The sequence below is a fragment of the Amphiprion ocellaris genome, chromosome 22 (genome assembly GCF_022539595.1).
Source record: "Amphiprion ocellaris isolate individual 3 ecotype Okinawa chromosome 22, ASM2253959v1, whole genome shotgun sequence".
NCBI lineage: Eukaryota > Metazoa > Chordata > Actinopteri > Pomacentridae > Amphiprion > Amphiprion ocellaris.
In genome coordinates this window covers 4,027,148-4,042,506 of record NC_072787.1, presented here as the reverse complement: position 1 = coordinate 4,042,506, position 15,359 = coordinate 4,027,148, and the positions used below count along the sequence as shown (strand labels likewise).

Below are 15,359 nucleotides of genomic sequence, written 5' to 3'. Positions count from 1 at the left end.
TCAATTCAACTTTATTTGTTTAGCACCTTCCACACATGACAAAATTAAACAAGCAAAGAGAAAAAAACTACGCTAAAACTATGATCAAAACTCAAAAACATTTAAAAAAAATAAAAATAATAAAAATTTAACATGGTAATAAAATCTGTTGTGTCCAGGGGATGAAGGGAGTTTATTGAAGTCTTCTTGGGCTCACATGGTAAATCATTTAATATATAAACTTGATATTCAGTCTAAGGAAACTAGAAACTGCAGAGCGACAGAAGAACCAACAATATCTCCTGTTTTCTCCTTTAATGAGTCGACTCTTCTTGTGCTTTCAGACCAAAGAACTACAGACTCTTCACAACCTGCTCAAACTCTTGGTACAGGACCTCACCACACGGGTCAAGAAGGTTTCCATCTCATTTCTACTCTGAAGCTCACCTTCTCCTGCTCAATCTGCTGACAAATGTTTCTGCTGCTCTAAAGTCTGGTCTCCAGAACTTCCTAAAAACTCTCAAAGTCTCTTCAGCTGCAGGTTGCTTTGTAGAACTGTTGCAGAAAACCTCACTAAACCACATGGAGGAGCCTCAAGATAGTCGTCCAAATGAAACCATACAAAAACCAAACTAGCACAACCCAAACGCTAAAGTCTCCTGCAGCCTACCAGAGAACCTCTGAGAACAGAGAATCAGGACAGGAACTCTTACCTTCTGGACAACCAACGCTGGTTCTCAAACAAGAATACAGAATGTGTCTGAGCAGAAACCTCTGAAGACTCACTACAGCCAAGATAAAGACACAACTCAGCTGCACCAAATCCACTAATCACTGCACACATTAGTACCATGTGCTAACTGTGGCTAAAGAACCACATTTACCAAGACAACTATCCAGTACAAAGCCCTAAAACACACCAAGAAACACATTAAAGATGATTTTACTGCTGGAAGCTGCAAGCCAACACCTAAAGAACAAATGAAAGCAACGGAGCCAAACCCAGTTCACTGGTGAAGAGAAACAGAGGAAATGTTTGTCTGCAGCTAAATAAAGCAGGAAGACACTAAGCTGCTCAGGTGTTCCTGATAACACCAAGCAGCCACCTGGACAGCCAATGGGAACACAGCTTCCTGGAAGTCCAGAGGGCTGGGTTAATGAAGGAAATTTAGTTTAAAGTTGAAGCAGAAAGTTAACAAAGAAAGTTGAAAACCACCTTCTGATACCTGAAATCTCTGAGTTTTCACACAAAGAACACCTGAACATGTCAAACTGGTTCCATAGTAGAACCATCATTGTAAAAACGTCATAGTATGGTGTGTTGCTCAAAAAACATTAGGACCCGGCTGTCAGGGGACAAACATGTAAGAAACATGAGAACAGAGAGAACCCAACCAGTAGGTCACAGTTTATCATCATCTAATCATCTCCTGAAGTCCATATGGTGAGAGACATCAGTATCTGGTTGTTAATTTACCAGAGGATGCTTATAATCATGCTGATGTGGTCTGTACTCTACAGTATTTTAGTGACTCAATAAATGCCTAAGTTGTTTTTTTTAAATGCTTTTTAGTTTTTAATAAACATTTAACAGCCTATATGTAATCAATAAATGGTCTTTGCCTATCTTAAGAAAAATTCACTCAGAACTGTGATATGTTAACAGTACTAAATAAATCAATAAATGCATGCATACACACATAAATAAGTTAATACATTAACTGTGTTTAGATAAGATTTAGATTTTAAAAAAAGTTGTTTATGTTTTTGCAGAATCCAGTATTGCTCACTGGTTGGTCATTACATTTTATTAGTTTGATTTCACTGTTTAAAATGATGCCACCTCTTTTTAGACAGAACCTGTGATAATAAAACAATACAAAATTTTTAGTTCTGTGTTAATAAAGCACTTAAAGCTTTAAGTATGGCTAAATGCTTTTTTCAAAATTAAATATATCACTCCTTAGGTGGTAGTGGCCCCAAGTTCAGTAAAGTTGGAAAGATATTCACAGATTGGGACTTCCAGCATCAATAACTCATTAGATATAGGTTGTCAAAACATAAACGGTGCCTCTTTCCCATTGTTGCAAGGCAGACAATGTGCTACAAGCCCAGTTTTATCAAAAGTAGCTGTCTTTCAAGCTACAGGAATAACATTGGTGTCTATGGAGTGAACAGGGTCCGTCTGCAATTTGCAAAACCGCTGCAACAGTAAAGAGAGACAAATATTCAATAACTTCACTCTTATACATTGTAGTGTCACTAAAATCACTGCAGCCTTCAACTGGCTCCTGTTGACAAAGTGTTTTAACAGAAATGTAAATGCTGTAATTTGATTCTTTTAATGAACCATGTAACTTGAATGGATGTGATGCTGGTGTGACCACAGTGCACACGTCTGATGTTGCTCACAGTGGTCCAAGGGATGCTCAGGGAGTTTGTGTGTTTGCTCACACTCAGGAAAAATTACAGGGAACATTGGTTATGACCAGGAGTTTTCAAATTGCATTTTATTGTGTCACCTTAATAAAGAATCAAAAATCACAGTTATACTGAGTCCTCTGCTTTTTATGTTTCTATTGCAAACTAAAGTTACTTTTATTTGTTAAACAACTAGCCTGCACTCATGCTAGCTTCTCTATTAGACTGCACTTGCATACTAAATGTTGCAGCAACTTGCAGGTCATTTTAGGACAACCCAAAGACTTTGTGCATGTTTAAACCACAAGAACCGCCCTTATAGAACCTGTTTCAGGGATGTTTTCAGGGGAGACAAAGTAAAACTCCAGGATAGGTACGTTGGAAAAAAAACGACTGTGTAGGATGTGGTGCTGAGTGGTTAAACTGAAGGACAGGATTACAAGACATTTTTTTCTGATCTATGAGGTCCTTGTAGAGAAGCAGTCTTCTTCTCCCTAACAACATTTTAGATGTAAAACTCAACCTACAGGCTAACACAACATATCCTGCATTGCCTTAATTCTTATGTACCAATGGAACCGGAGTTATGTCCACTAGCTACATCTTAGCATTGGTTTGATGAACTTAGGGATAATGTTGTGGTGAAAGCTGTTGGATCCGACATCACAATGGAAACAGAAAGGCTAAAAACGCAGATTAGGAGATGGTTCCTGTAAACATTTGTGAAATTTTGCATTTGCCCCAAGTTCCTGCAATGGAGAATTTCTAACATTGGCTAACAGTGCTACAAACAAAGTAGGGCTGAGGCTAATTTATTTGATCATAAACCAAATATTGGACATGTTCAATTTTTGACTTTAGTTTGGCACTACATAAAAAGTTGAAGAATAAGTCAATACACCAAATTTCAGAGCAATTCATTCCATATTTCTTGAGATACCTGAGTAGTCGGCCTACTGATATTGACGTCCAGAGTCATACAGGGTGCAGCTAAAACTACAGTGAGGTTTAAAGTGCTTCAGGGAAAGTGTGCAGTCATTCTATGAGGTGATAATGTGCTCCTGTATGGCTGGAGAAAGTATGACGACCTGCGTCCACCATCTTGCTCTGCGCTCCTCATAGCTGGGCTTTCACACCTTATGTTTAGAGGGCCGCTCTAACCTTGAGGGCATTGTTGTGCTACCAGGGTGGAACATACCAATCTGTGTTAAGATTCTCATTCTCAGCTGTCGTCACAGTCCTTTGTCTGCTAAGACAGACTGAGCCAGGTGACATTATCAGCAGTTTCTGTCCGCCTGCCACTGCACTGAGATGGGATCTGAAAATTTAAGGTGGCCAGAGAGAAGAAGAAATCTTTCTTTCTAAATTAACAGTCAGTGTGGAGAGAGAGTAAATTTGTGTAAAGAACTATGGAAATTCAACATATTTTTTGGCAATAGTTTTGTTCACAACCTGCAAACTACATGCTTACTGGCTACCTATAGAGACGTACAAGAGAATTGCAGCTAGTATAGAAACCATTTAACTGTGTTTGGAGGTGTGGAAATAGATGACTTTGGTTTAAAGTCGACATACTATAACTACATTTTGGAAAAGGTGGAACCACAAATCATTTAACCAGTTAAGACCTATAGCACCATCTAAATGCAGGTGCAGGTACAGGTGTATGTTACATTAGGATCATTTGTCTGGATCAAAAGACCAAAATGGCATCTCAGGGATTCAAAGCTGCACTCAAGTCACGGGGTGACGTCACGGCTGCTATGTCCATTTTTTATTGACTCTACTCTCCCAGCCAATGTAACTCTAAATAATTGTTTCCTTTAGAACCCACATATCTATGAAGTCTTTGCATTTCTCTCCAAACACCCTTCTGCTGCTTGCTGCAGCTCGAGCACACCAGCTCACCTACAACTCTGCTCAAACACTATGAAACTACTCAACACTACACAATGACAAGTTGTCATGTTGAGTCATTTATCAATACATGTTCAAACTGAAACCAGAAGAATAATGATACATGAGGTTTAGTTCATTTGTTACATATGAAACTCTGGAGGTCTAAATCTGTGGATGTGACACTTTCATTTAATACTGCAATTTCTAGATGGAAATGCTTCTACCCTGACCATGACTACATATTTCACTCATGTCTTCTACCATATGACAATCACCATATTGACGTGTAAACGGGGTTAAAAGAAAAAAAAAACACCTGAATTTTCACTTGAGTGGATCTTTAACTTAATTCTCTGCAGCAATGATTGATAGCCGATTAATAAGTGAACATTGAAAGGAATTTTTTTTTTTTTTTAATACTGAGGATCTTAAAGTGATATGTCTGGAAAAAAAACCCATCACAAATGATCACAACAAGTTGTGTTGTGATTGTGTTTTGCTGTTACTGATGTTAAAATGTTTATATGGACAGTTTTAGTGATCTACTATAATTATGCCAAAGTCTGTTCTTTAAGAATTTGTCGTCCATATTTAATCATCATTTATTAAAGCTGCATAACTTTATGGCTGTGGTGATGTTATGAATAATATTTCATAGATGCTCTTGTCAACAAGCTACTCTTGTAACTGTGATATAAAGAATCTTACTATATGTGTTGTTGTAACATCTCCATCTTGTGGTTCTATCAGGTACAGTCTGCTTTTATACCACAGGACTAATGACCAGGAGCTGCCAGAGTGACAGGATTTAAAGGTGACTAATAAAATTCTGAACTTTACATTAACTAGTAATGATTATGGATGTAGGAGGATAAATGAAATATTGATTCTACTTCTTTTAGCATCCCATTTAAAACCTTTTATTCAGACTAAGAAATAATAAAAATGTTGTAATGTTTGCACAATAAGCAGACTATCTGTACATGAGTAATTCAGTGCAACACTGCAAATGTGCACAATGCAAACAATACTAAAACACATCCATCACAGCACCCATGTCGCCTAAAGGCTCAGAGGCCTAACAACCTGCTGGCATCTTAAGACAGCTGTCAGGCCGTTACTGTCCAAGGAAACAAGCTACAAGGTGCTAACTGTGATTAATGTAAAGCGATTCCTTTGCTGGACCTTCACACGCCACTTGAGAAGCTTTTCGTGACTCACAAATTCACACATCGGGTTTAGCTTTGACCTCGCTGAAAGGAAGGTCTCTTCTCAGCAGCGTCTGGGTTCAGCTGTTTGCTGGCCTCCACTGACTGGGACCAAAGTCACCATTACAGGATAATAATGTAAATGCTGATATGTACAGCATCAGCAGTCTAACAAACAGGAAAGAAGTCTGAAAACTGACACAGTGATATTTATACCGATCAGTCATAACATTATGACCACCTGTCTTGGTCCCTTTTATGCTGCTAAAACTCCTCTGACCCAGTGGGGTATGGACTCAGGACCTCTGGGGATGGCAGTGGATTCTGTGGGTTCTGTGGGTTTCAGGTTGGGACCTTCCTAGATCAGGCACACCCTGGTACATTCCAAAGATGCTCAGTAAGATCTGGATCTGGGGAGTGTGGAACCCGGGTGAACAGCTTAGCTCTATCATGTTCCCCGGGCCACTCTTGAGCAGTTTTTACAGTGTGTCGCAGTGCATTGTACTGCTGAGGGTGGAAACTGGCATCAAGGACTGCTGTTGCTATGGGGAGGTGGAGGGTTGCTTGACCTGCAATGTTCAGGTGGGTGGTACATGTCAAACATCCACATGGATGTCAGGACTCAAGGTTTCCGAGCAAAACGTTGCATTATAACAACATGCTCTTCACTTCACCTGTCAGTGGTCATAATGCTGTGGCTGATTGGTGCATCTAAACCAAGAGCAGCAAGAATCATTCTTAGTTTTTTTTTTGTTTTTTTTGTACAATCACAGTCATAATACTAAACAAATCCTTTAAAAAAAAAAAAAAAAGCTATTAAAAAACTTAAAATTGATTGGTTCCATAGAAATAAGAAATTTTGAGTATTGGGCCATTTTGGTAGAATTTAGTTTTGTTAGCTTTTCTTGTAAAAATTAAACAAAAAACATATACAATTTGTATTTCTAATACCTTTTGAAGCACAAAAATTATGTTTCCACAAACATTTCATGATAATATTTGAGATTGTGTAAAATTTTAAGGGTGTCCAAAAAACTTTTTTTGCATCACTGTATGCGGTAATGCAAATTAATTCACTTTTTATTTTTTATTTTTGAAACTTTTTTAAACTCTACATCAATGTGTGGTGTGTCTTTGGTTTCTCCTTGATATTAATTAAACTCCAAAGGAACGTCTCACTGAATATCAGTAATAGTTATTATTGTAAAATGTATTGTGCTTACACAGATTAAACCTGTCTTAGAATCCTTTCAGATCTGCATGTAGCCTGAAACTCTCTCTGGTAGGCAGGAAACCAAATGCCATCAATCCCCTCAGTATTGAATGAGACCTCTGAAGAGCTCCATCTGACAGAAATAGAGGTAATTACTCTTTATTACATTATTCTCTGAAATATTTTATATTTAGGTGCTTTCAGTCAAGTTGGCAGCATTTTGCAGAGCTCAGTATTTCACACAATGTGTCAGATAAAGGTTACTCACTCAGTCTTAACTCAGTAAAGAAAACTAAAAACTCAGTAATTATTAGCTTGAACTTGAAACACTGCAGCACGTCTGATCCTGCCCACAAGTGTTGACTCTATTGTTTCTGCTCTTCACCATGACGATGAGATGTAAACTGAGACGTCTTTTTCTTGGACATTGTCTCCTTCTGTTGACCTTGAACCCACTGACAGTTTATTTAGGTGCAAAGCTTTAGCGGTATATGTTTATTGTATATGTGATCCCTGCTGTGTTTTTTTATAGTACACACAGTTATGAATAACATTTATGATTACTATACTTCATCCTGATTCTATTCAGTTTGTAAGGTGTCAAAACATGATCAATTTTAATATATTATACATCAGTCTGTTCTTTTTTTATACAAATTGTACACAGAAACTTTGGAATTAATAAACAAAATGAGCAAAAAATTCCACTGGGAGGTTTAAAGACTATCAAATGTATGTTGTGATCCTTCACATTCCGTTTCAGTTCAGTTCCATTTTATTGCTATAACAGCAACATAACCTAACATAAGGTGTCTCAGGGTGTTTCACATAGTAAGGCCAAAACGCTGCAGTGTTATATTATAGGTAGAACACACGTCGTTATGTATAGTCTCTCTTTTTAGGATTATTGTTGGAATTTTTAGTTTTTATGATAGTTGTAAAAGAGTCCTGGTTGGTTAGTAGCCAGCTGCCTTCATTCCCATCTGAGGTGCTGCAGCTCGTCTCCTCGATCACGTTGCACATCTCAGTCCCTCTCTTAGTGTTTGAATCATCAGGTGTTTTGCTGCTTGTGTCGCTGTTACTCTGTATGTTTCATTGTGAAAGAGCTCCTCAGTTGAAAAAATACTGTAAAGTTCTCTCTCTCTCTCTCCGTTACGTGCCTCTGCTACTGATTTTCTTCTTATTGTGTTGTAGGTTGGTGGTCAGCCTCTTGGACAGCTTCACCTCCATGCCAGCTGGCAGATCAGATTTTCACAGAGAGCGAGAGGGATTTCCAAAACAGATTAGAGAGATTTAACAGCAGTTCACACTGAGTTGTGGTCAAACTGAAGCTTTAGAGTTATGCTGTCATTATTCTCAAAATATCAACCCAACAGAAATGGTTTTACAGCCCGATTTCATTGTAATATTTGGAAATCCTTCAACTAACGCACATGTAAAATTCATACAAACTGTCTGTTACTTATAATGACAATAAACTACACTGATTTCAGTAACATGTAGACTCTTTCATGTAATACTTGTGTGTATTCACTGTTACTTCAAATGTCTTTACATAACCCAATATCACAAATATGCCTCAAGGTCTTAAACTGTTGATTCTGATATGAGTAAAATCACCTACAAAGTGCCCTCTTTCAGCAGGATAATACTCCCTGACACACTGCAGACATTGTTCAGAGACGGTTAAAGGAACATGACGTTGCATTTGAATTTGAAGGAATTAGGAGGCCAAGTCAACACCTTGGTCTCCACAGCACCACGGAGACCTGGCATGAGGACAGATTTCACAAACAAGAGCCAAACTCAACCTCACAAGGCTCAAAAGAAGAAAGAAAGCAAATGCATAGAAGGAAAGAAGGGCAGCATGGACACTGAGATGAAAGGTGATAGCTGGAGGATGAAGATCTACATCCTAAACATCTGGAACGAGGCGTCAGGGCCACTGTCCATCACAGAGACGACCGAGTGAAACTATAGAGGACAAGGAGGAGAAAGTGAGGAGAGAAGCTGAGACAGAGAGAGACAAGCAAACAGCTTGGACACTCATGTTCCTGTGGGACAACAGACAAACAATCTGTGTGTACTTAACTTTGCAGAAAGGCTGTCTGCAAAGTTCAGACCTCAAAATAAATCCATCCAAACAGTCATCTCTAAAGGGGATACGTCTTTGTACAAGACACTAACAGTTACACAGAAATATTTCGCTCATTTTCATGCAGTTGCAGTCTTAAAAAAACAGCCATCTCTTCTTTATTTAACCAGTTTTATTTTACATGAAATCAGGCTATAGTGTTAACTGCATCACACTCATCATAGAACAGATCATCAGTGTTGTCAGACATAATATTACTCAAGCCAAGTTAATCATAGTGATAATAATTATCAGTGTATAAGTTTTAAGACTTGCTGAGTGCAACATAGAGAGGAAAAAAAAATCAACCAAAACTGACTGAGAAAGAAGCCATCAGTAGAGGTGAGTGTCCTTCATAAAAACTCCTCAATGTCAGAGTCCAAATTAAACAACCCCTGCTTCCTTTTAACAACCCGCACAAATAAAAACCCAAGATCCAAGCACACGGTCATACACACATTTCTGAACTGACATGCTTTGGAAAGTCTATTTTACTTCTTCACCCAGCACACAAAAAAGAATCCACGGGAAAAACACATGGTTGGTGCGTGGCTGAGGAGGAGTCAGGGGTTCATCTGGAGCTCCGGGGCCCTCTGCAGCTCCTCAGAGCCTGATCATCGGGCCCTTGCTCCAGCATCGATAAACATTCAGCTAAAATTACAGATGACCTCTTTCACAACCCGGCAAAAAACATATGTGCCTGTTAATACAAGTCACCGCTTCTACTGTAGTTTGTTGGTACCCGTCTATCGTCCTACAGCTCAGACTGGTCATCTAGAGAGGTATTGAGTGACTATAAGCTTCTGAGGAAATACAGAAAAACAAGCCCTTCAGTGCTTCCAGACATGCAGATAGGAATGTTGTGACAGCTAACAGCTTCACTGTTCCCTGATCAATGACACCACCACGCGTCATCTCAGCCCAATTTAGCTTAATACTTGAAAATGCCAGGTCTCTGGATAATTTACTGATTACGCTTAATAACGACATAAATAAACGATAAATATTGCTGGCTCCAGGCCAGAATCACTAAGTGGATTCACATAATTTGAACATTTTCCTGGTTAAAGGCCTTTTAGTTAAATTCTTAGCCTCTGATCCAAACATAATAAAAGCTGATTCATAGAACTGTCCCTTAAATTTGAAGACTTTGGTCAAATTAACCACCATGATGTTTAAAAAAAGAAAGAAAAAGTCAAAGTGCTCGACACCTCCTCCCCACTGCATAGCGTACTGTTCTGTAAGGTTCCAGCAACAGGGTCTGCTTTAACAAAACTGAAATGCCTCAAAAAGTTAAAGAAACTACGTCTAAATATTTGTATTTACAAGGCATTAAACAGCCACAATCCTCTCAAATGTTACAACATATGTCCGAGAACTGTGGCCCCACTCGGAGAGCCAGATGAGAGAGTTCTACGACAAATGTCACAGAAAATGATACAAAACACCTCTGAGCACTTATTGTGTTGTCGTACACAGCAAACACGACAAAACAAACGCAGGTTAAGACAAATGCTAAGAGTAAGTTGCGACTACTCTCCGAGCCACGGCTGGTCAGGATAGTAAGCGGCTAGCATCTCTACGACGGACACACTCAGGATGGAGGACGGCGTGCAGCAGTGGATGCTGGTGTGTCTCGTGTTGTTATGGGGGAGGGGAGCACCTGCCATCAGGAAGAGATGGTACAAAACATGAAGACTTCTGGAGACGTGTGTGAACGTTGTGTGAGTTCAGAAGCACATGTAAATGGCAGGAAACAGAGAAAGGTGACGTCAGCGGCAGCTCAACCCACCCGCTTGCGTTTGGAATGACTAGAGGATGATATGTTGGGAAGCTGTCAGTCTCATCGCGTTCATCACCGTCCTGCATCGTCTTTCCACAAGGATCAGTTGCAGCCCTTTTCTCTGCATCTTTCTGCTCTTCTTTCCGTGTATTGCTTTGTCTTTCTCCTCCTCTGCATGAACATGGTAGGTGAGATGTTTCTGCTGCAAAGTGACTGGTTTAGGACACTGCTGGAGGCTCTTTTAGGTCTCTGGGTTTGGAGTGGCCAGCAGCGGCACGTTGTCCCTCCTCCTCCGGCCCAGCGGGGGGCGTCGGTACTGCTCCCCGTCGGCCAGCGTCTGGGGCAGCGGCTTCCTCTTGCTCTCGGGCAGCAGCAGGATGGACAGCACGGCCAGCAGGGCCAGAGAGGAGTAGACCACGTGGTGCAGGAAGTAGCCGTAGTGGTTCCGCAGGTCCATGAGCGGCGAGCTGAGGCGGCCAACGCAGCCCAGAGCGAGCACGGCACCGACACCACTTCCCCTACACACAATACATTCATACATACCACATTCAGTTCATCTGGACGTTAGCTTTGTTTGGGACTTTATTTTTCAGATTTACTCAACCTTATTCCACAAACCATACCTCTGTTTACACTACTGTTCAAAAGTTTGGGGTCACCCAGACAATTTCCTGTTTTCCATGAAAACTCCCACTTTTATCCATGTGCTAACATAACTGCTACAAGGGTTTTCTAATCATCAATGAGCCTTTCAACACCATTAGCTAACACAATGTAGCATTAGAACACAGGAGTGATGGTTGCTGGAAATGTTCCTCTGTACCCCTATGGAGATATTCCATTAAAAATCAGCTGTTTCCAGCTACAATAGTCATTTACCACATTAACAATGTCTACACTGGATTTCTGATTAAATTAATGTTATCCTCATTGAAAAAAATGATTTTCTTTCAAAAATAAGGACATTTCTAAGTGACCCCAAACTTCTGAATGGTAGAGGATGTCTTCATGGATTGTTTTTGGTAGTTGTCTTTGAATACATGTAAAAATAATTTTTATTTTAAAGATTAGCAAACTGACACCCTTTAACAGAGCCAAAACTGTGAAAACAGAAAGAACTGTCATGTTTTTAGATCGCTAATGGCCCTTGAACTTATTGTGGGTGCAGTTCTGTCAGGAAAGTTCACCAAGTTTATCCTGAAAACTTATGAAAACCACTGTTTTCTGCATGTCTCATTTAAAAAGTTGCCTAAAATAAAACAGAGGCTTCCTGAAAAACAAATAAAATCGCACTCCCTGGTGAAACTAAGAGACCATGAGTGACTCAGCTGCAACCAACAGTCAAGTGACAAAGTGCAGAGTAGTGTGTAAATAACAACTAATTTGTGAAGGCTATAATGAGTCAGTACTAAAATATCGATAGTATGCAGAGTCAGTTTGTTTCCAGTGTTGATAGCAACTGTGGGCAGTCAGTAAGATCAATAATCAAAGTAATTCTTCTTGTACACTTAATTTTTCATGTTTCATGGCATTCTAAGTTTGACATACTACATAAAAGACATTTTTGAACTCTCTCTACTTCTAGCCAAGGTTGTGCTCTTTCAGTAGAGGTGCAGGACTTTATATTGCACTGAAAGATGAACCTAAAATGTAACAGGAGCAAAAAAAAAACACCCAGAAATTGCTTGAGGTTCAGAAGGTTAAGTGACTTCATCACTCGCTTGCTTACAACTATTTTCCTATCTCTCAGTGTTTCGCAGCCTGCAGTGTTCAGGTGCCACAGTTGGCTCAGTATGTCGAAAAATACATTCAAAATATTTATAGTTAAGTTGTGGTAAATGCAGAACTGCTTCCTGCAGTAAATCACCTGAAATTCTCACCACTTGAGGACTTTTATTCGTTCAATTCCAAATAAGCTAAGTTCTTATGTGTTTTTAAGAGTGAATCTGGTTAATTACATTTTTTTTCAACAGATATAGCTGGAAATTATGTCTTAGGGTTCGGGTTTCTCATGTTCTGATTCCTTCTACTGGCAAGAAATCTATGAATACCTTCTACACCTGAATAATATTCACATAAACTACACAAAGGAAACTGTGGACTTTTTCTGTTGTTTTTTTGCCTGCAGAGCGCTGCTGTGTTTGTGTTACCTGATGATGGTGGGCATGATCTCTGCAGTGAAGAGGATGCAGAGGGAGGCGGTGGCTTGAGAAGAGAAGAGACCCAGCACTGAGAACACCGTGATGGCCGTCTCACTGAGATCTAACGGGGAGGAGGAGGGACAACCATCAGCACTTATGGATTACCTTGATGACGCGCGGCGTTTTGCATTTTCACACAATACATCATGACGTCGGTTTCCAGTTTAGAAATCAACATGGAAAATCTTAAGTCCCTGAACCTTCCCTGACGTCAGCACAGAGAGAGCAGTAAGTGGCCAACAAGAGGAGGTCACCCGAAGCTTTATCACTGCCCAGTGCTGCTGCCCCTTCAGCCTTTGATGCATGATTAAAGCTCAGCGCCTGACACAGCTTTGACTTTGCTGTCACTGCAGTGTCCTACATAAACCCAGTCATACTCCTTTTCAGCCACAGGGGGGAGACTGAGATTGGGTCAGTGATGGATGTGAGTGTCTTCAACACAATGTTGTGGAAAAACAAAAGCACCTGGGTTGGATTTTTCCATGAGCAGACTTCATAATGCATGAAGCAACGGTTTAATATGATATACCTGCACATGGCGGATGGATGATCTAGTATGTCTCAAGCATCAAATTAACTAATGTTTGCTGACTTCTCAGTTAATATTTGATGAAAACAAAGTCTTCAGGCCAAACAAAAGCATCTCATAATGATCCTGTAACAACAGGAGGTGGTTTCTGGGGAGCTGAAGTGGAACTGTGTCTGGCTTGTTAGCAAAGACTATTAATAGTTGAAGAAGAAAACAATATTCTGTTGCCAACAAAAGCCCGCTTACACTCCATGAGTCCCAGGAGGATCAAAGAAGCGAGGCCCGTCATCGTCATGGAGAGGAGCAGGATGCCACGGCGACCGCACCTGTCCACGGTCGCCCAGAGCAACAGCCAGGCGCCGCCCCCCGCACACACAGAGAGCAGGTAGGTCCAGTAGAAGCTGGGGGCGGTGCCTCTGACGTCACCTCGGAAAGAGCTGTAGCAGTGACTAATGCCGTGAGAGATGAATCTGAGGGAGGAAGGCAGGGAAACAAAGAGTAAGCAGTCATGCGTTTGCAAACAGGTTTTAAATAGAAAACAGCAAAATCTGCGAGCAAAGGTGAACGTCGGAACACTTTAAGGATGAGATATGAGAGCGCAGCAGCAAACAGGCCGGTAAATAAAGTGCCACGCAAACAGAAAGAGCTGACTGGAGACTGCGGTGTTGCCGAATTAATGTCAAGAGCGTGGGATGACTTACGAGGTGAAGCCGAGCACACACATGTTCTTCCAGATGTTCCTGCTGTGGAAGAGCTCAGGGAAGGACAGGTGGGGGCGTGAGGAGGGGGCCGGCTCTGAATCCAGCTCTGCAGAACAGGACAAAGCATAGGTTCACTTTCTAATCCACGGTCCATTCACACAGAGGACGAAGCTCTGACCTGGTTTGTTAATCAGCGCTTCACTGTCAGCTTGTTACTAATGTGAAAAGAGGAAATCAATGCACTCCTAATATTTTTTTTAGCCATGTAGAGGATATTAAACAGCCACTAAAAATATAGTTAATATCCTCCAAATCGGCATTATTATCAATATAGAAACATTTAGTAACTACAATACATTATTTGATTATAAACGATTTAATTATACGCAGAAATGAGACGGTTTCTTTTTGTTTTAATGGATTCATAAACAACTCCTCCTCTGATGTGTCGACAAATGATAACAAGAAAAGCACTCAGAGAGCGCAGTACTCTGCCAGGGCTGCTCAGTCGTTCTGTCACTTCCGACAGATGAAATCCTAAATAAAAAGTCTATAATCAATTGTTCCTTGTATCATTTCTGACAAATAAGTCTTGATAAGTCCACAGCGGTGGATCTGTAGTAGGATCACAATCATGTGATCATCAGCAGGCAGCTGATGTAGTGTTCACTTGTTGTCATGGTTACAGTGACGCCGTGCCGCTATCTGGCAATGATACAGAAATCTTTAATAAATCTGTGGATCCAGACTATAAGCTGCATCACTGCCAAAATCTAATCACTTGGTCCTTGTGTCATTTCTGATCTTCCCTGAAAATTTAATCCAAATCTGTTATTCCGTTTTTGAGTAATGTTGCTAGCAGATGGACAAACAAACGCACACCGATCATCACACGTTCCTTGGCGGAGTAACAATACAGCACATTTGTAATCATATCAAACAGCTGAATATTAATGACTACTCCATGTCAATGTACATATCAATTACAGCTTAATATATTTCATTCTCTACAGCAAATGAACAAAAATCATGCACTGATAAAAACCATGGAATGAGTCTGTAAGAAATACAGGAAGCTGACTGTCTAAATGTTAAGGCTTCATATGTCTTCATTAGTATTCAGCACATTTATTAAAACTTTGAATAGCTGACAAATGATTTAGAAACACAATGTAAGGATTTGTGTGTGCGTATATAATTAAATACCACTACTATGTTATAATATGTTATCAATCGGTGAATAAAAACTGTTGTTAACAAATGCATTAATAAATGGCACTGTAGAATATTC

General features: G+C 40.0%; 1 protein-coding gene across 2 annotated transcripts in view; it reads right to left on the bottom strand.

The window, feature by feature from the left end:
* Nucleotides 1-6,420: 6,420 nt before the first annotated feature.
* The window catches only part of slc22a17 (solute carrier family 22 member 17), a 28,706-nt gene continuing 19,767 nt past the window's right edge, over nucleotides 6,421-15,359 (bottom strand). The window contains exons 7-10 of one of the 2 annotated variants that reach the window (XM_055007284.1): nucleotides 14,069-14,174; nucleotides 13,614-13,837; nucleotides 12,788-12,899; nucleotides 6,421-8,694 (exon numbers count right to left, since the gene is read on the bottom strand). In XM_055007284.1, coding sequence (XP_054863259.1) covers nucleotides 8,673-8,694; nucleotides 12,788-12,899; nucleotides 13,614-13,837; nucleotides 14,069-14,174 — 464 coding nt within the window. In that variant the 3' untranslated portion in view covers nucleotides 6,421-8,672. Of the gene's footprint in view, nucleotides 8,695-8,969; nucleotides 11,156-12,787; nucleotides 12,900-13,613; nucleotides 13,838-14,068; nucleotides 14,175-15,359 lie in introns of those variants that run through there. The other variant, XM_055007283.1, reaches the window with a different exon arrangement.